The 21,147-nt window shown below is 43.5% G+C and overlaps 2 protein-coding genes across 2 annotated transcripts in view; one reads left to right on the top strand and one right to left on the bottom strand.

Moving 5' to 3' along the window:
- Nucleotides 1-406, top strand: part of WASHC5 (WASH complex subunit 5) — a 65,444-nt gene extending 65,038 nt beyond the window's left edge. Inside the window, exon 29 of the mRNA XM_066379476.1 lies at nucleotides 9-406. Within this exon, the coding sequence (XP_066235573.1) occupies nucleotides 9-65 (57 nt within the window). The 3' untranslated portion in view covers nucleotides 66-406. The remainder of the gene's footprint in view (nucleotides 1-8) is intronic.
- Nucleotides 407-1,372: 966 nt separating this feature from the next.
- SQLE (squalene epoxidase) lies at nucleotides 1,373-16,586 on the bottom strand. Its single transcript, XM_066379474.1, has 12 exons — nucleotides 16,383-16,586; nucleotides 15,439-16,120; nucleotides 12,072-12,324; nucleotides 11,197-11,377; nucleotides 9,480-9,576; nucleotides 8,455-8,568; nucleotides 8,201-8,372; nucleotides 6,319-6,414; nucleotides 5,172-5,314; nucleotides 4,642-4,738; nucleotides 3,170-3,257; nucleotides 1,373-1,885 (listed from the first exon to the last, which is right to left on the bottom strand). The coding sequence occupies exons 2-12, from the start codon at nucleotides 15,727-15,729 to the stop codon at nucleotides 1,693-1,695; spliced, it is 1,725 nt and encodes a 574-aa protein (XP_066235571.1). The 5' UTR covers nucleotides 15,730-16,120; nucleotides 16,383-16,586; the 3' UTR covers nucleotides 1,373-1,692.
- Between the last annotated feature and the right edge of the window lie 4,561 nt (nucleotides 16,587-21,147).

Genomic DNA, 21,147 nt, shown 5'->3' with positions numbered 1-21,147 from the left:
TCTTTTAGGTTGCTGAAGCTCACGTGCCTAATTTCATTTTTGATGAGTTCAGAACAGTCCTGTAACTTTTTCTTCTTCTACTTCTTTGATGTAAGGATTGTCTCTAAATCCTCCCACCATCACTAAACTGAATTAAGAGGATAAACTCAACTGATCATATAACGACGTTTCCCCTTTATTGTGGGAAACATCAGACATTCGGAGTAAGCTGTATCTCATGGAGCTAGACAATAGAATATTGTTGAAATCATGGTATTATATGCAATTTATATCATGTAGAAGCAGAACACATTTTTGTACTGCCTCTTGCAAATGCTCAATGTAATTAAGTAGATATTAATTTAGTTTTATGATCTAAAGAACTATTTGTGCAACTCCGATTTTCAGTAAAATAATATTACCAGTACCCAGTCATCCTTCTGCTTATTCAAAAATGATGTATTTACTGTGCAAAAGTCCTTCTCTGGAAGGCCCTGTGGTCACACCCACAAAGGCTGGCAGGGGTGTGGGTGATAGACTGTGAGCAAATGTAGTGACCAAGTCTCTGTGAACCTCAGACCACAGAGTATCTTGGTGTCTGAGGCTCACTGTCCTCAGCAACCCCAGGTACCCTCTGGGCTCCAGCATCCCTCCTGTGGGACTCCCTGCCTTCCACCACTCCTTCTACCCGTTCCTTCCTCAGCAACCCCAGAGCCTGCCCGCCCCCAAGTCCCCACATCGTGCTAGCCAGAAGCCTTTTTCTTTGGTCACCATTTTCTTCCAGCTGAACCATTGATTCCCTGCCCCCTGTAATGCCAGTGGCCAAGGCCAGGCAGGTCCACGCTGGATCCGGGCAGACAGTAGAGAAACTGCAGAGCCGGAAAGTGGTGGGCCATTCCCATTGAATAGTCTCACAACGGCGGACAAGCACACGGGCAGGGGAACCTCTTCTCACTACAGCAGGCGAACAGACAGCAAAACGGCCCCTCACAATAACAGGCAATCTGTCATCTGCCCTCTGCATCCACACTGAGCCAAGCACCCATAGCCTTACATAGGCTATGCACACGTGCCTGTGCCACGTGCTCACACTCATCAGGCAAGTGATTGCAGCCGGTGAACTAGAGGCTTCACTTTCCTGAAGCAGTTCTAGCCTGGCTGATTAATGATCCGCAGTGGGCCTTAGCAAGCCCTCGACTGCTTTCCTGTAGGAACGTGTGATATCCTCAGAAAGCAAACGGCCTCCCTGGAGAGAGGAAAATCAGGTCCAGAGACTGGAGTCAACTTCCCCAGCGCCAGTCCGAACAGGTTTCCCTGAGTGTGGCCTCCCGCTGTGCTTTTCTGCCCACCCTCCTGAGCTACATAAGGAAGTCCAAACAAGAAACAACAGACATGAGGGTTCAGTCTTCATTTTATTTGTTATGTCCCATGAGAACTCATTCCAAATACTGAATTCAAAAGAAAACCTGTTCAGTATTAGTACTAATTTATGGTAGCAATCATTTCTTTTAAACTATCTTATTTGACCCTTCATTTTAAATTGCAAATTAAAGTATATATTTACATATTTATAAACAAATAACTTCAAAACAAATTAATCCCATCTTGGTCCAAGAAGCTCCACTTTAGAAGTGACACAGTACTATGCTGCATAAATCTTCTTCCGGAAGGTGGGTTCCAAATATATCCATTCACAAATGGTCCCCTTTAAGCTTAATGAACCAAGTACTTCATTTCTGAGTAAATGAGAGGAAATATCACAGAACACGCTTTGTACAATACAGCACCACTACGGAAAATGGCTCGGGGTTTTGTAATCCAAGGTTCCGATTTAAAGCAAAAATATGTGGCGTAGACTGCAACAGCAAAGAAGTGTCCAATTAAACACAGAGGGTTAGGGGACAGCCTGTAACAGAAGAAAACACAAAACCTAGATGTTAGTAAGACCCAGGAATCAAATTGACTATAACATGTTTCAATTACTTGTATTATCTATAAAGCTGAACACATTCTACATTTTAGTGGGATTTATAAGCTTCTGTCTCTGCCTGTAAGTTTGATAGCAGGGACAAACTTTTGTAAAAATGTTTTTACAAGCAATTACTTGGAATATACCCCTGTCAGAGAATTCAGTAATTTCTCTGTCTAGTTTATTTACTTAAGTCTATGTTTTGAGCTGGGTTTTTGTTGTTGTTGTTGTTGTTGTGTGTGTGGTTGTGTGTGTGTGTTTGTGTGTGTGTGTGTCAGGAGTGGGATTGAGCTGTTTTTTCTCAATAATCCTGGGTTTTTGTTGGTGGTGGTGGTGGTGGTGGTGTGTGTGTGTGTGTGTGTGTGTGTGTGTGTGGAGTGGAGTGGGATTGAGCTGTTTTTTCTCAATAATCCTGGGTTTTTGTTGTTGGTGTGTGTGTGTGTATGTGTGTGATGAGTGGGATTGAGCTGTTTTTTCTCAATAATCCTGAGATGCCAATGTGAAGTTCTTGCATGGCCTGGCCACCTAGAGCCTAGGTTTCTAAAGATACACAACAGTACTAACATTCAGATTATAGAGAAATGAAAAGAAGACTTCACATCTGCACCATCAAAATTATTACTGAGTTTCTGGAGTCCCTGCACTTCAATCCAATTAGTTTTTAAATACATTAGTACCTTGAGATGCGAATCTAATTTGTTCTGTAATCGAGCTCGTAAGTCAGTCAACTCGTATATCAAACTGCCCATACTGGACCCACGCGCCAACTAGCGGCAGCTTCCCAAATCACGACTCCTGTCTCGGAATTTCCTTCAGATCTCAAACAAAAATACAGACCGAGTCACAGCTTGTATCTTAAAAAAAAAATCGTATGTTGGTCTGTTCGTATCTCAAGGTACCACTGTACAAGTTTCTCAGTCATCAACAGCTCCCAGAGATCAGATCATGTGGATTAACTCACAGGCAAAAACCAAGCTTCTACTTTAATCAAGGGTTTTAGCCTCATCTACTGACAATACCTAATCAATGCCACTTCCCGGGCATGCAACACAGGAAATGTCGCCTTTTTCATTCCTCTGGGCTACCTTTCTCATCTGCGTATTAATGAATAATAAAATGACAAAATACAGAAGAAAAACTTGCAGTAATTCACAAACTGAATAATCCTAAGAAAATCTAAAACATCTGTTTCCTTTGAGTCATTATTATTAAACAACTTACACAGAAAGCAGCCCAACTGGACCAGCAACACACTCTCCACCAAGTTTGAAATATAAAAAACAGGCTTTTCTTAGTTGATGTAGGGAATCTAAAATAAAATTTAAAAATTACTCAACCAAAATCATTTACACATTTATGTTAGGGTGCTAATGATGTGTCAGACAAAAATGAAAATGTAACAAATATCAAACCTGGAACTTCAACAACCCAAGATTTCTTCTACCACAGTCCACGTTATGGATAGTGATATATATAAATCCTTTACAACCAATAAAACGAAATGCGATAGGCAAACTTATCCTCCAATAAAGCTCTTTTCTCCTCCAATCTTTCATAACTTTTTTATGTTGTTTTATTGACAGATTCAAACTCATAACATAAGAAACTCAAGAGCTTAGCAAAGCTTTAAAGACCTTAGAAAAACTCAAAACTAAGTCCTTTTCTTTTCACTTGCCATTTACTTCCTAACCAGTGAGCAAGACAGATTTGTTGGGCAAATCACGATCAACGAGTTTCTTCCCTTTTAACAGAACACTGCTTATTATCCTCTGAAATCAGGTGACCAAACCACATGCACTACGGCCTCGGCCAGGTGAACATCTGAAGCACTGGGATGTGAGTTATATTTGCTCTTGAAACCCACAAGGTCTAGGTTCTTGACCACATTTGTACATGCATGGCTGGGAGGCAGCACCAGTGTCCTCCCTCCATGTCTAACGCCGCCTCCGCTGAGTCACGGACTGACCGCCACCCCTCCATGTCTAACGCCGCCTCCGCTGAGCCACGGACTGACCGCCACCCCTCCATGTCTAACGCCGCCTCCGCTGAGCCACGGACTGACCGCCACCCCTCCATGTCTAACGCCGCCTCTGCTGAGCCACGGACTGACCGCCACCCCTCCATGTCTAACGCCGCCTCCGCTGAGCCACGGACTGACCGCCACCCCTACCATGGATATGGAAACAAAAACAAGGGCATGGGAAGAGTTCAAATGAGCAAAAGGTGGATACATTCTGCTACTTGTGCATTTTACTGAGACAATAATCTAAACGTTACCTGAAGCGCACATTCATTTCATAAAATACTACTTTGAGAAGAAACTGAAACTGGTGTTCGGGAAGAAAATAATGAACTATATTCATGGCCAGAAAGATCCTCCATCACAATCTCATGCATCTGGGGATATTCGGGATCTGGTCTGGACCAAAGGAATTAAAAATAGTAAGACATTATGGAGGTATTGCTTTGAAGGTTATAGAGAAAGACAATGGCCATGTCAAACAGATACAGGATAACGGTGCCCAAGGGCGGAGTTAAAGATGACTACAACCTGAGAGTCAGCAAACTCAGGCAACATGTCTGTTTCCAGCTCAATTACTCATTTCTTTTGCAATTAAATTCTATTCCTATGCCATTCCTATGCTGAAAATCTGCAGCTTGACAATATTTATTTTTTAAAAACCCACACTTACCATCTGTTGCAGAAAATAATTCATAAAGAGCCTGAGCAAGTATATTCACAACAAAGGAATGAGATATTTTTCTTGTCCAATAGAATGATTTTTTGGCCTAAAAAAGAAAAAGGTCACTTACTATATGGGAAAGAGGGGGGGGAAAAGCACCAACTGATGTTTATAATCTCTTCAAAGTGATATTTATCCTGAGGTCCATGTATAAGGAACTATGCCTTGTCATTTACCAAAGACAGGAAATCTTCAGAGCAATGAGTTAAGAAGCATTCAGTGACTCTGAAGCTAAACTGATAAACACCACGAGCAAAGTGGCCCGTGCAATCAGCGCCACCTAATACTGCATCGAAAACAGACCGGGAAACTCGAAGATTCCCAGGCGGCAAGTCAGATCTTTAAGCCTGCACAGGGTCGCCTAAGAACCACTGGGCATCAGGCCCTGAGTGCTCATCTCCCCATCAAGGCCCCATTCCTCTTAGGCCCCTCAAGGAAATCTATTTTGAGACATTTCTTGTCAAAAATAAGTATCTTACCTGGAAAACGGCTGCATCGTCATAAAGGTCAGGGATACTCTTCAGCAACTTTCTCCATAGTTTTATATCCTTAAAAACAACGGTCATCCCTCCCCCAGTAAGAGGATGCCTGATATTGTATGCATCTCCCAAAAGAAGAACACCTATAAAGAAATGATTTAGATTATGACACCATCCTGGAGCATTACTTGAGACCAAAAAAAAAAAAAAAAAGGCTACATTAATCAATATTATTGAAGTTGAGTAAATAATAATGTGAAAATACAAGAGAAAAGATCTGGACTAAAATTTGTTAAGGCAAAAATTCAAGAGTTGATTCAATCAACAGCTCTTCGGCACCTAGTAACATGCGCCAGAGTCTAGGGATACAGTGAGAAAAAGAATAAGGTCCATGTGCCCTAAGGAAACCCACAGGCGAGTCTAAGATTGAGTCAAACAATGTCAAAACATTTATAAGGCCTCTTTCATTAAAATAAATCAAAAGAATCTAGGCATAAAAAGCAAGTCTTTAATAAGGGGGAAAAGTCCAGAGGTCACTGACATTTCTCAGCAACCTCACTGCCAGCACACTAGTCGGGCCTCGGAAGTTTATACCCAGCCACACTGTAGTTCAAGCTGAAAGGCACTGAGCAGATATTCTCAAAACTATCAACATTTAATTTAGGAGAATAAACCTTGATTGAATCTGATCTGAAAAGCAGCCCTGTGAATCCCAGCTGCAGATGCAGGGAACTCCACAATACGACTGGAGGAGCCTCCCGAGCGCTGGCTGGTTCTAAGGCTCCTGCTCCCGTCGGCCTGCCTGCCCTCAGACTTCTAACTTTGTGGGAGTGAAGGACAAACACAGAGTGTAAGGTGGTCTGAAATTACGTCTCTATTCCTAACTAGAAACTGCCTTCTCTAGATCAAGAACTGTATTTAACTACTTTATCCCCAGTAACTAGCTAAAGACTTAGAGACCCTCAATATTAAACAATAACTAAGACATCCTAAAACTAATTTTGGTATTAGTAATATTAGTTCATGATAACCAGTTCTCTGTCTCACGTGTTATTCCCAGCACCATAAATTTAACCACATATATGTCATTAGGAATACTGAATCTAAATATTTGGAATACCCTAACAAAGTAAGTCCAATATTATACCTCGTTTGTTTACTGGCGAAGGAGGAAGGAAACTTGCTGGCATAGACCTCAAACGAGAATTCTGAGTGGCTTCTAGGAATGGTTCTTTCAAATGATCTGTAATAAATCCCACCCCACCAAATAAATGGTTTATTACATTTCAATTTCCAGTTACCACATTTCTTATCAAGTATAAACAAATACCTACTATACAACTGTTATAGTTGTTACACATATCATTTGTGATAGATCAAGAGCTAATTATTTTATTAATGAAATTGTTTATAAAGCACCTATTCATGCTAAGGAATGACTAAGGAATCAAAGAGGAAATTAATGTAAAAAGATACACAGCTAAATAAATAAAAAACCTGATGAAGAGTGAAGCAAAATCGAATATGACAGGGAAAAAAAGGCCTGCCTCTCCTGAGAGTTAACTGCAGCTGTTGTATTTAACAATTTATCTTCACCCCCATATTCTGGTACTATTGGATGAAATACACGAACACTTCACAAACAGCGGAAGGTTATATACACTGGAAAAAGGATAAGACATAAAGTTCCACCTTTCTGAGCTTTAGCTTTATCATCTAAAATAAAATGGTTATTAGTTTATCTCTAAGGTAGGTGCTTTGTGCTTCTTACTCATGGAAAATGAACTTGCTTTTCACAGAGTTCCCAGTCTACTCCGGGAATATAGGGGCAGAATGTCTATGCTGAAACCATTCTATTCCTACAAGGAACAGAATTTCAGTAACCTAATATTAATATAAACCTACAAATCGTTTCCCTCCATGATCTCAGGGTAAAATGCTCCAATTAACACCTGGACTAGAAAAAATAATCTAGTTTAAAAAAAAAAAGCTAAAAATATCAGGTAATTGACACTCCTCTTCCTAAATACATGTAACTCATTTCTCCATTGGAAAGCTTTTAAAATGGCTAAACCGAATGAAAGTGTAAAAAAATTGAAAATATCACTATTAAAAATCTAAGTTGTTCCATGTATAACTTCATTTCATTTCTGTTAATACTCTATTTATTAAAATATTTTTTCTTAATTTGAAAATAACTTGGAAAATTTAAACAAAATGAACTCAAAGACAGTTTCCTATTATTATAATGACAACTGGCAAACAGAGTTTACTTGCCATTTTACCTATATTCTTAAGTGGTTTTTTTATACTTTTTACTTACACCTTCCCATTCAAAAAAATCTAAAAGCCCAGAGAGTCATTTTTATGTTTTTACAAAGATGCCTAAAATCTCATGAAGCTTCTCTGTATTCAACTCAAAACTAAAGTGATCTCTGGCTCCTACAGCCCTCGCGCTGAGGGCAGTAAGCGGGGCCACAGAGCTGGGGTCAGCCTTGCTCGGCCACCAAGTCTGTGCTTGGAGAAGCTCAGGAACCTCTGAATCGTCATGCCCTCACCTACAAAACAGGGATAATGATAATGCCTACGTCACATTTGTGTAGATGCAATAAAATTGTTTGTAAAGCACCTCTTATATAGCACACATTCAATAAATGGTAGCTATCATTACCACAAAACCAAGCTTAAAGCGATTACGAGATATTTCACAGACTTAAGATTGCTATCCAGACTAATTTTAAAGATATTAAAATGTTGTCAATATTGATAATTATTTTGAAAACTATGCTTTACTGATATGAAAAAATATATTGAAACTAATTTTTTTTGTAATTTGGAGATTTTCTTCCGTGCTGGTCTAAGTAAGTATTTCGGCTGCAGTGTATCTGATGGGAGGCCCCTTTCACCTGCCAGTCTGGCCTCTGGCCTAGTTTAGACAGAGCGTCAGTGAGACCTGGAGATGAAGAGCCTTCTGTGCGATCTGCTTCCAGGCTCAGGTTACAGTGGCGCAGTGAAACCCCATTTCTCACCAGGTAATTGTGGGTAAATGTTCTCAGTCATGTATTCTCTTAAATTCCTTGGCAATTCTCCTCGAACGTCAACAAGTACTCGAGTTTCATTAGATGAAATCTGGTAGATGAGAACTGGACTTGGATTAACTAAAAGAAGTTCAGCATGATTTGCTTTAAATTGTGGTGCATTCTAGAAAAAGAAGATAAAACATTTTAATAATTTTCAAATTTCAAGTTGTCGTTATTTTTCCACAATTACATTCCTATAGTACCTCCATAAGAAAGCCAACGAAATGAGATGAAACGGAAACTTTATTGGAGATTAGGTTTTTCCTGAACTTGGAAAAAATTCCATCTGCAACAACAGTCAGTGGAGCATGGAGTTCCTACAACAAAGAAAGAATACTCAGTTAAATGGTTAGAAATACACGGGAAAAGGACTATTCCTTTAAAATATGCATGAACGGATTTAAACATATTACCGGATGACATTACAGAGGGTATTTGAAGATAATGCTATTGAAGAAGCAGGTAAGGGGGCTTAAGTTAATGCAGGCCCAATCTTGAGAGACACTTCCTCTGAGTCCCTGAGGATCACCTTCCTCCTAAGCTCTGCCATCCAAACTGCCTGGGATGAGCTACACTTTGATAACCAATGGAGAACACTACAAAGCAAGCACAGCCCACAGAAGACTGAATCTCATTGCAAATTCCAAGGACTAGCCGAATCCCTTTATTCCAGAATTTCATCACTTCATAGAGCACTTCAATCGGTGCCCAGGACTTCAAACAATTCTGGCACACATGGATGTATGTGCGCACTGCATTTCTGTTCCTTTGCAATCACCCACATCAGAGTACAATTTCTAGGAGGTGGAGACCTATGGAGCAGCCCAGAAGAATCCAGATTAGCCTTGTCTCCCTCTTCTTTTACTAGGCCAACATGAGCAGAGGCTGGAAACTGTTTCCTTCTATTTCTTGAGACTCTCTTTTTGCCTTTCTTATTTAAACAATTGTTTACTTTATCGTAATCATTTCCTTTCTGTTGAACTCTTCCTTTTTTACCTTCCAGTTCCCGTTTCATTCATATATATTTCTCACTCAGTTTGTTAATACAGCTGCACTTCTTGTTTCCAAAGTTATTGTGTAGCATTCTGAGGTGCGCCCTATTGCACAAGGCTTAGATAGAACTCAGTGCATTTGCTGAACAATAATTTGGTGAGCCTACCTTTTTAAGGAGTAGGAGAAAAAGGAAGAGAAAAATCTTAGGAGAAGTTTACCATTTGATATATCTCACCTTGAGGTCTCCGGTTTCTTTATCCCTGTACTGAACTCCAATCACAGCATCGTCTTCCTCTAATAACTGCAGCACAGCACCCTCAATAAACTTTGTACTAAAAGATAAGTAAGCAGAAATAAACTCTACAGTAGTACACCTAAGCAAGTTAAAGAAGGAATCATCAATTCCTCATCTCTTATCTCCAGTTTACCTAAGTAAACTGGACATGCATGTGAGTGTCCACACATGTCCATAGAAAAAGGGCTGGAATACAAGAAGGCAAAAACATCATTAATGGTGTTTAGAATTACGTGTGGTTTTATGTTCTACTTTTTTACAATTGACTGTTGTAATCGACAATATTACTAATGTAATGATTTTAAAAGTATTTTTAAAACTAACCTTACATTTTTTTATCTCAATTTATTAAAAAATAAAGACATGCAGAGTGCCTGACCAGGAGGTGGTGCTGTGGATAGAGCACCAGTCAGCCTGGGACGCGTAAGACCCAGGTTCAAAACCGGGAGGTTGCTGGCTTGAGTGTGGGCTCACCAGCTTAAGCCCAGAGGTTGCTGGCTTGAGTGTGGGCTCACCAGCTTAAGCCCAGAGGTTGCTGGCTTGAGTGTGGGCTCACCAGCTTAAGCCCAAAGGTTGCTGGCTTGAGTGTGGGTTCACCAGCTTAAGCCCAGAGGTTGCTGGCTTGAGTGTGGGCTCACCAGCTTAAGCCCAAAGGTTGCTGGCTTGAGTGTGGGTTCACCAGCTTAAGCCCAAGGTCTCTGGCTTGAAGCTCAAGGTCGCTGACTTGAACAAGGGGTCATTCGTCTGCTGTAGCCACCCCCAATCCAGTCCTGTATTACCCCCCCCATCAAGGCACATATGAGAAAGCAATCAATGCACAACTAAGGTGCCGCAGTGAAGAACTGATGCTTCTCATCTCCCTCCCTTCCTGTCTGTCCTTCAGTGTCCCTCGCTCTGTCAAAAAAAAGAAAGAAAAAGACATGCACAAAAACTTAACATAACCTCAACCAATTCATACACAGATGGAAAAACAGAATTGAAGTTTACCCAGCAAGTGTTTCAGAGTGGTTAATTCTAGTCAGGGTCCTGGGTAATTTTTAAAATCTTTATATCTTGAGGTATTTTTCTACAATAAACATACTCTACTTCCATAGATATCAAATCCTTTCAGTCCTAAGGATAAGTCCACTAACTTTTTCAACACTTAAGTCTCTGTCAATTACATGAGGGTTCTCATATTTAAAAGTTCCTCCATTATAGCATTTAAAGGCTAGTGGTAAATAGGATTTAATAAATAAGAGAAGAAGCCAGTCCTATCGGTCTAGGTCCTTCATAAGATGGAAGAGGATTTTCCCCTGAAGGCCTCTGTTCTGACTTTTAATAGGAAGTGTCACAGCCACAAGCCCCAACTCCCCAATGGGCACACACGGACTTACACCTTAGTTACAACTATATCCTCTAAGTTCCAACCACATAAAAATCACACAACTTATTTAGTCTAAGGAAAATTCTCAATAGTTCCATGTCATTCCAAAAAAAAGTCTCTAGATGATATTCTTAATAAAGGTATTGTTCTAACTTATGGCTTATTTTACCTTACGACCTAGGGTCTATCCTGTATCCAAACACTTATGAAAACTTATAAAATAGCATTTGTACCAAGGCCAAGCTTAAATGTATTGCTTCTTTAACATGATACATTTGCAGCCAGTCTTACTTGGGCTCTGCCATCGCTGCTTTCCGGAGACTCATGATGAATCTTCCATGATGGAAGGCTCTTCCACTCTGCACCTGATTGTCTTCTAACAGAGGGTAAGGAATCTGAACATCTGATTTGCTTTCCCGGTCATGAATTATGTAGCCATTTACAGGCTGGGCATCGATACCTTCCACTGTATCTGCAAAACAGTTCCATTCAAAAAAAGCCACTTTATTAATACGCCCAGAGTTCCAGTAAGCACGGAAAGGACAGGGAGGCATGGAAAGCGTCTCTGTCTTGAAAACGGTATGACACCATTAGAGAACCAGACATTAATATAACTTTCAGAAATGTTAATGCTTCTGGAAGATGATAATCTTAGCACATTTATAATATCACAAAAATTAATATTTCTATATAAAACTTATACATTAAAATCCAAAGGAAAAATATTAAGACCCCAATAGTGGGCAGAAGACATACAGATGATTCACATTAAACAATATAAAACATTGAAACAATCAGGAAAAATGTTCAAAACTTAACTTTATTATTATTTTTTTATTTATTCATTTTTAGAGGAGAGAGAGGGAGAGAGACAGGGAGAGACAGAGAGAAGGGGGGAGGAGCTGAAAGCATCAACTCCCATAATGTGCCTTGACCAGGCAAGCCCAGGGTTTCGAACCAATGACCTCAGCATTTCCAGGTCTACGCTTTATCCACTGCGCCACCAAAGGTCAGGCCCAAAACTTGACTTTAAAAAACAAATTTAATAAAACTAAAACAATAAGACACCAAATCTATCAAAATCAACAGGAATAATAGGAATAGGAGAGTGTAAAGTGGCAGTGCTTGCTTACACACGCAACTCCTAGAAACCAGCAAGAACCTACCTTCAAGACCAAGGTCTTTAAGGACATGATAACCACCCGGCTGCAGATATTCACCAACTATCCTGTCAGGCTCTTGTAAATCTCTCTCAATTACTGTCACCTTTCTTCCATCCCTGGAGAGCACCGCTGCCAAAGCGGAGCCAAGGACCCCGGAGCCCACGATGATAACTTCCGGATCATTCTGAGAAGATACCGATGCAGAAGCCGCTGCTCCTATTAAGGTAGTTTCTGAAATACTGGTTCCTTTTCTGCACTGTTTTAAAAAAAAAGTAAATTATGTATCTACATTTATTATCCTTGAATCATACTACTACTATATAGACACACTGGATTTTTGCATCTTGGGCAAAAGCTACACCCTGAACATAACCAAACCAGATGAACCACTGTGTTTTTAAATCTTGATCATATGCGAAAACTAACAATATCAAAATGCTAGAGAAATAAAAATATGTAAAATAAGTATATATTCCTTTTCCAAATATAGTATTTAGAAAATGCTGTGATACAGACATCATTTGAAATTCACACCAGTCCAAATATAAAAAAATGCTTATAAGGAGTTTCAAAGACTTATTATAGGAAAAATTCTATCATTAATTACCAATTCTTCAAACATATACCAGCATCTACGAAATGCAAATCGTATACAACTTCTAAATTGATTTCACCTTGCAAACTATTTAGTACCTTTCATGTATTTCCACTATTCATCTTTATATTCTTTTTTTTTTTAGATTTTTATGTTTATTCATTTTTATTAGAGAAATAGAGAGCAGAGGGGGGGAGAAAGGAAAGAGAGAACGAGGAGGAGCAGGAAGCATCAACTCCCATATGTGCCTTGACCTGGCAAGCCAGGGGTTTCAAACTGGTGACCTCAGCATTTCAGGTTGAAGCTTTGTCCACTTGGCCACCACAAGTCAGTCTACTCACCTTTATTTTCTATTTCTGGACTGTCATCTGAAAAATCTACCTTAATCCAAAGTCACTTTTATAAAATTCTGGCTATTATATTCATTGACTAATTGAGAATTATTTAACTCCACAAATTCCAAAGAACAAAATAACTCATTGTCCCTTGGAACTTGACCTGGTCACAATTTTAATCTTTAACATATAGGAACATATTTTATTTACCCCCTTTGTTCCCCCATTCTGATACATACCCTAGAGAGCTGGTCAATGATGTCAAATTGGTCCTTCAATTTACAAATAAGAACAAACATCAAACCTATTGCTAATTGGGCTGACAGTAAAAACACAAATTTTAACATGAAGAGAATGTAAAAGTCCTGATTGGAGAGATTTATGCCCACTGAGAATAACATGAATGTTCTGATTTTTTTTAAATGAACAATTCAGGGTTGTAATCGGTATTTTTTTATTTATTTTTTGGTATGTAGGTTCATTTCAGATATAAGATTTTTTTTTTTTATTTATTCATTTTAGAGAGGAGAGGGAGAGAGAGAGGAGAGAAGGGGGGGAGGAGCTGGAAGCATCAACTCCCATATGTGCCTTGACCAGGCAAGCCCAGGGTTCCGAACCGGCGACCTCAGCATTTCCAGGTCGACGCTTTATCCGCTGCGCCACCACAGGTCAGGCCAGATATAAGATTTTAAGAAATGATTTTTTTAGTTCTCTTACCTTAAGGATTAAGACTAAATGTCATTTTGAAGTGGTTTTAATAAAAGAGACCTCATGCAGAAAGGAGATAACCCCTAAAAGCCTTTAGAACTTTGATTCTCGTGATTCTAATATTTACCCAGTCTTCCTATATTTCCATAACAGACTGGGGCTTTGTCCATTCCATTTTTTAATAACTGTGTTAGAGAAATAACCTTTTTGTCCTTTACTAAGAATAAACAATAGTCTAGTCTTTCCATCAGAATAGCATTTCTTTCTTTTTTTTTTTTTTCTGTATTTTTCTGAAGCCGGAAACGGGGAGAAACAGACAGACCGGGATCCACCTGGCATGCCCACCAGGGGGCAACGCTCTGCCCACCAAGGGGCGATGCTCTGCCCCTCCGGAGCGTCGCTCTGTTGCGACCAGAGCCACTCTAGCGCCTGGGGCAGAGGCCGAGGAGCCATCCCCAGCGCCCGGGCCATCTTTGCTCCAGTGGAGCCTCGGCTGCGGTAGGGGAAGAGAGAGACAGAGAGGAAGGAGGGGAGAAGGGTGGAGAAGCAGATGGGCGCTTCTCCTGTGTGCCCTGGCCGGGAATCGAACCCAGGACTTCTGCACTCCAGGCCGACGCTCTACCACTGAGCCCACCGGCCAGGGTCCAGAATAGGACAGAATAACTATATTTAAAGTATTGTTCTGAGAGCAAGATAAGCTCCTTTCATCGTCTTAGATATTTATTAGTTTTTTTTCGGAGGCTTCCCTGTTAAATAAGCACACACATGCACATACAACCACACAATCTTGGAAGGAGACTCTAGATGAAGTCAGAACCTGGTCGCCAGAGGAGGCACTAATGGAAACTTAGCACTCAACACAAAGCAGAAAGTCTGAGGCATTCGCAGAGTGGAACCAATGTTGACCTCTGCTAACCCAATGGTCCTGCCCCATGATTTGTCTACACAGCATGATGTAATGTCATTCCAGCACCTGGAAAACTGGTCAGGGACCCTGAGGGAAGTTATCTCAGACAACAATATCAAAGATTTCAAACTGGAAATCAGTTTCCCCCACCCTCCTTGCCCATTCCTCCAGCCCACACCCACTATACCACTGAACTCAGCACTATTCAAAAGGCTCCTAACAGATGTATCCCACCTTTAGACTAACACCAATAGCTACTATGTGTTAGTTACCAACCAAGCATTAAATCGTTTTGTTCCCTAACTACCAATAAAGCTGCTTTTGTCCCCATCTAAGAGAAGAGATAACTGATTCTTACAGAAGCTAAGCCATTTGCCAAAGGACTCACAGCCAGAAGGGGTGTAACAAAACTCCTGAAAGCAAGTCCCTCTCTTCTGTAAGCCTTGTCTTTCTTCCCAGGGACAAGTACCTTCCTTACCCAAGGTTCTAAATAAAACATTTTTCCCCATCCCAGAAAGTGATTCTGTCCTCCTTCAAAATCAAAGTCTAACATTTCATGTCACTTTTCATCATCTCATCAATACTCACAATCAGATCAATCCCCTTTGGTCTTGTTTCAACCAAGGCGAAATACAACGTTTTCAAATCATTCCCAAGAGTGCCCGGGCACAGTCAAAACCCCAGAAAAACCAACTAAGACGAGAATTCACACCCGAGTCTCCGCTGCTGCCTTCTGCCGTTTCCAGGAGCACTTTCACACGAGGAGGGACCTCAACCCTAACTTTAAAATAGGACATTCATTGGGCCGCTCTGAAATCAACCCACCTTCCTGGAGCGGAGCTGCTCTTTCCTGTCGGCCCCGGAGGGGGCCTTGGCCCAGAAGAAGCCGATGAACGGCAAGGCGGACAGAACGCCCGAGAAGGCGGCCAGCTGGGGCCCACTCCGCGGGCGCTTCAGGTGGGCCCCGTGGCCGTAGCGACAGCGGTAGGACAGCACCAGGCCCAGCGACAGGAACACGAGCACGCACAGCAGGAGCTCCTTGTTGGCCAGAGTGACGAAGTCCCCGCATTTCTTATAAAAATACGTGAAAGTGGCGAGGCCGAGAAAAGTCCACATGGTTGGAAGGCTCCTTCGGCGGCACCGGTCGGCGCTGAGACCTTTCTGTGATGTCCCTGGAGGGTCTGGCTGGAGATCGCAGATCCCCCCCGAAACGTGTTCCCAGAAGGCGCCCCGGGCCCGGCCCGACCCGCGTTCACGCCGTCAAGGGCTCCCTTTCACGTCGGCCCGAGGGAGCACGCTGGAGAGTTAGCGTGGAAGTCTCCGCGCGGGCTCGGGGAGGGCTGAGGACGCGGTCTGCAGAACCGCCCGCTCCAGCAGCCCCGGGACCGGCTCCTCTCCCGCGAACTTCATTGAGTTTTCATTCTTACTTGTTCCCCAAATGGTTTCCCCGGAGGTGGCTGGGGGTGACTGAACTCGAGGCAGGCTCCTCGTGCCGTAAAACTGCTCCCTTTCAGAAGAGAATGGGGGGGTCACAGAGACGTCCCCTGTCCCCTGGCGCCGCAAGAAGCGCGGCCTCGCCCCTCCGCCGGCGCGGGCCGGGCGGCGCCGAGTCGGGGTGCGCCCCTCCCCGGGAGGCACGGGAGAGAACGGCCCACCCGGGCTGCCGCCCCCCGCCCACGGACGGACTGGGTCCCCGGCAGCGGCTCCCGGACAGACACGCTCAGCCCCCCACCTCCGGACTGGCTTCTCCGCAGCGGCTCCCCACTCACCGGCCCCCTAATCTTCCGCCCGCGCGTGAATGGAGGTCTCAGCCTCATCAGAGGGCGGCGGCGGCGGCGGCGGCGGCCCCCCACGGCGTCTTCACCAGCATCCTTCGCGCGGCGCTAACGCAGTAACCAGAGTAACCGCCGCGCGCCCTCCTCCCGCCGCCAGCCCGCGCGCCTCAGCGGCCGGTGATCTCGACAGAGGCGAGGGACCAGGGGGCGGGGCTCCAAGGAGCCATCCCGCCCCGCCCCGAGCACCGCCCAATGCGGGACCCGCCCACCTCTGTCGCGGCCAATGAGGGCGCGCAAGCGCGGTAGGCCGAGATGGCGCTATGTCACGTTTGGCCAATCGCGGGCGGCGTGGCCCTCGCGGTGACGCCTGAATAGGCGCTAGTGCGATGTTGCGTGGTGTGGGGTGGGGGCGTGGGGATCGGGCTGGCAGCTCGGTGGGCGGCTGGGAACGCGCCGGCTGGCTCCGGAGGAAGTGCAGCTGTGCCGTGGATCCCACGGTCAGTTTACTCCCCGCAACCCCAGCCGTTGGGGTCCGATCCAGGGAAAGGTGGAGTCGGTTCCAAGGAAACCCCTGCTTGGAGATATCCCGCTTAAAGCCCGAATGTTTCCATTCATAACGCGAGCATTTATTGAGCACTTACTGCCTGCCGCCCGGGGTAGGGTGGGAGGTTACAGAGACGAATCAGATACAACTTTCTGCCCTGTGCCAAGTGTATGTAGGCCATAGAAAGGGCTGTGGAGGGTTTGACTTTCGAGCTGAATATGAAAGAACGAGTAGGCAGGCATTTGCCGGAAGGATATATCAGGTGTTCTCTTCCATCTCTCAAAATCATTGAGACATGTCACTGTGCTCACGCTAGAGATACACTGATGCGCCAGCCTCTATTCTCTCAAAATCAAAAGCGTTAGAACAAGGGCACTAGGTGTTTCGTTTGGAGCAAGTTATGTTAAGAGACTGAAACTGCCTTTTCCAGATATTTAACAAGGTTCATTGTGGGAATTAAAACTTATAACAGTAATATTTCACAAGCCAACAGCATATAAGATAATGTCTCTTAATAAATTGATAACATTGCAAACCAATAATAGATTACTTACACTGTTGTTCCAGGCAAAGGGGAGATTCAAGTCCAAATATGGTGAAGTATAACTTTCTACAACTTTGTCCTTAGTAGTCATTCCAACTAAAAGCCAGTTATCAGCTGCCAGCTTAGGCCCCTCTTGTTATAAAGTACTGCACCCCAGCTTCTGAAAGGCACTGTACCTCACTTCATTGAGTCCACGTAGAGACACCCAGTCCAGATAAATTTTGAAGAGTTGTAAAGCCAGCAGGCAAGGCCAGGGCCACTATCACAGCCGCCTGGCCCATGCTCATGCAGGTTCGCATTTGATTCGGACAGTCGGTAAAGAAACCATGGAGCCAAAAACTGGTGGGCCATAGCCTTTAATCCTACCTTGCACCCGGCGGGCAAGTAAAAACATACACTGGGCTCCAAAACCCAGTCACACTCAGTGCTCACAAAGCCACTGACTTATCCGAGTTTCCTAGAATCAAAGGTTTCTAGCTCACCAGCCTTCTTCTCCTCAGTTCCCCATCTCCAGCCTTATCCCAGATACAAACTCTGTACAAACTGGCATCTCACTCAGCACTCCACCATCTTGGCTGCTTTTCCTGGCCTCCTCCACGTGGCCGCCTTCCGCTGCTGGCTCTACTTTCTCTGCTCTCTCATGCTAATCTCAGGAACCAAGAGCCCAAACTCTCGTTCTGTCCCCATTTTATAGTGTAGAAATCCAATATACATAACAGGGAAGTCTCTAATACAAAGTCACTTCTCTGAGGCATGATTGGATTGTACCACCCCACATCAAGACGGGTGGGAGAGGCTTAATCCCAAAACCAAGCCCCAGGCTACAATGATCCTGTCTGCCTCCAACACACATTAATATCACCTGGGCGATGGCATCTTTAACAAAGTGAGCATAATACATTTTATCCGCCCAACAAGAGTCTTATTAAAGGAGGAAGTTTATTAATATGCCAACTGCATTTGGCTGACACGGGGCATCAGGCCCAAATCGTGCAGCCCCAAAAATAGTTCAGGGGCTGCTTATATACCCTTGACCACACACGGGTGGGGGGGAGCATGACATTATGGTGCAATTATTAACAAGATTATAACATTTGTCTAGGGGATACACAGAAACATTAAGACTCTCAAGGTAACACAATCAAAGACATTTACAAATCTTTCAGGGTTCTTCTTCCCTCACTAGCCTAGAGGTATTTTACTCTCAAGATTCCAGGAAAGGGAGGAACTACAATCAATGCAAGGTGGTATATAAATTCTGCCTCCTAATGAAAGAGAAGAAGTTTCTCAGTTAACCTTAATCCTTTCAGAGAACTTAAAACCAAATGACCCTAGTCGTCCTTGTAAATCAGGAGACCTTTACATTCCTTTTCCTCCATTTTCCAAGGAAAGGACAGGAAAGCCTGAGCTTTTCTTCCTAGAATATCACTATTAATTTGCAGCTTTTTGGTACCTTAAAACACTCTCAAGTGCTGGGACAAATAGCTAGCCAGCTGTAAAGCCAGTAGCTACGGCCACCATCACTGCCGCCTGGCCCATGCAGGTTTGAATTTGATTTGGACAGATAGTAATGAAACAAGGGAGCCAAGAACTGGTGGGCCATTAGCTTTAATCCTAGCTCGCACCCAGCGGGCAAGAAATACACACAGTGGGAAAACACTTCCCTTTTGTTGGGCAGATAAAATATATTATGCTCACTTTGTTAAAGATGGCGCTGCCCTCGTGGAGGCCGTCACCCAGGTGATATTAATGTGTGTTGGGGGCGGGCTGTGGGCAGGTAGAATCCTTGTAGCCTGGGGCTTGGTTTTGGGATTAAGCCTTTCCCACCTGTTTTGATGTGGGTTGGTACAATCCCATCATGTCTCTGATAAGTGACTTTGTATTAGAGTCTTCCCTATTTCATATATTAGATTGGAGGTCTGGATTTCTACACTATAAAATGGGGGCAGAACGGGATCTTGCTCTCTTGGTTCCTGAGATTAACATTAGAGGGGAGAGCAGACAGGAGAGCAGAAAGAGGCCATATGGAGTAGGCCAGGAGAAGCAGCCAAGATGGTGGAGTGTTGAGTGAGAAGCCAGTCGTGCAGAGTTTGTGCAGGGAGAAGGAAGGAGATGGGGAACAGAGGTGAATAAGTCTGGTGAGCTAGAAACCTTTGATTCTAGGAAACTCGGATAAGTCAGTAGCTTTGTGAGCACTGAAGGTGAGTGGGTTTTGGAGCCAGTGTGTGTTTTTACTTGCCTGCTGGGTGCAAGCTAGGATTAAAGCTAATGGCCCACCAGTTTTTGGCTCCGTTGTTTCTTTACCAACTGTCCGAATCCAATGCGAATCTGCATGGGCAAGGCGGCTGTGATGGTAGCCATGACTTCTGGCCATACACCTTTCCATTCAGGGTTCCCAAAGCCACTGACTTATCCAAGTTTCCCAGAATCAAAGGTTTCTAGCTCACCTGCCTTATTCACCTCTGTTCCCCATCCCCTTCTCTCTGCACAAACTCTGCACAAGCTGGCTTCTCCTTCGGCACTCTGCCACTTTGGCTGCTTCTCCTCTCCTCCACGTGGCCTTTCTCTGCTCTCCTCTCTAATGCTAATCTCAAAAACCAAGAGAGAGCAAGCTCTGGGTCTGCCCCACTTTATAGTATAGAAATCAAAACCTTTAATCCAATATGCAACAAGGAAGTCTCTGATACAAAGTCACTTATGTGAGGCATAATGGGATTCCTCATGAGAGTGCACCACCCCACAACAAAAAGGGTGAAAAAGTCTTAGTCTTAAAACTAAGCCTTAGGCCCGTGAAGGCGAACCTTTTTATAAAAACTGCCCACTTTTGCAGTGCTGGTCAACCTGGTCCCTCCTGCCCACTAGTGGGCGTTCCAGCTTTCATGGTGGGCTAATCGCAGCACCGTTTGGTTGCTCCGCTAACACCCACCATGAAAGCTGGAATGCCCACTAGTAGGCATTAGGGACCAGGTTGACCAGCACTGCAAAAGTGGGCAGTTTTTATAAAAAGGTTTGCCATCATGGCCTTAGGCTATAAGGATCCTGCCTCCTTACAGCCTGTCCCCTCACATCCAATGCAAACTATAAGCGAACAAGTATACATCATATTTAAAAATTTATTTGACACCAGCCATGGCACTGGTGTTGGCAGGCAACGTGGGCTGCTCCTAAGGTTATTATTCCAGGAACCTGGACATTGGTATGCACTCTTGCCCACAAAGGAACCCATGTTCCTTCTCTTCCTAATGCTGCTACAAGGTTTAACACCACTGCCACTGCCAACCAAGGGTCCTGTGACCACGGCCCAGAGCAAGTGTCTCAAGATCTTTGGAGAGCTAATGTTGTAAAGTACTATACCCCAGATTCTGCAAAGTACCGTACCTCACTTCAGCATGTTTATGTAGAGACACCAAGTCCAGATGAATTTTGAAGGGTTTTATTAAAGGAAGAAATTTATTAAATATGCCGGCCTCATATGGCCGACACGGGGCAATTGCAGACCCAAATCACGCGCCCCAACTACATCTCAGAGTTTTGTTATATACCCTTAGACTACATACAGGTTGGGGGGGGGGGCATGACAGCATGACACAATCATTAACAAGATTAACATTTGTCTAGCAGGGGTAGTCAACCTTTTTATACCTACCACCCACTTTTGTATCTCTGTTAGT

This window comes from Saccopteryx leptura, chromosome 3 (genome assembly GCF_036850995.1).
Source record: "Saccopteryx leptura isolate mSacLep1 chromosome 3, mSacLep1_pri_phased_curated, whole genome shotgun sequence".
Taxonomy (NCBI): domain Eukaryota; kingdom Metazoa; phylum Chordata; class Mammalia; order Chiroptera; family Emballonuridae; genus Saccopteryx; species Saccopteryx leptura.
The sequence above is the reverse complement of the archived record's forward strand: the minus strand, read 5'-3'. Positions and strand labels throughout refer to the sequence as shown.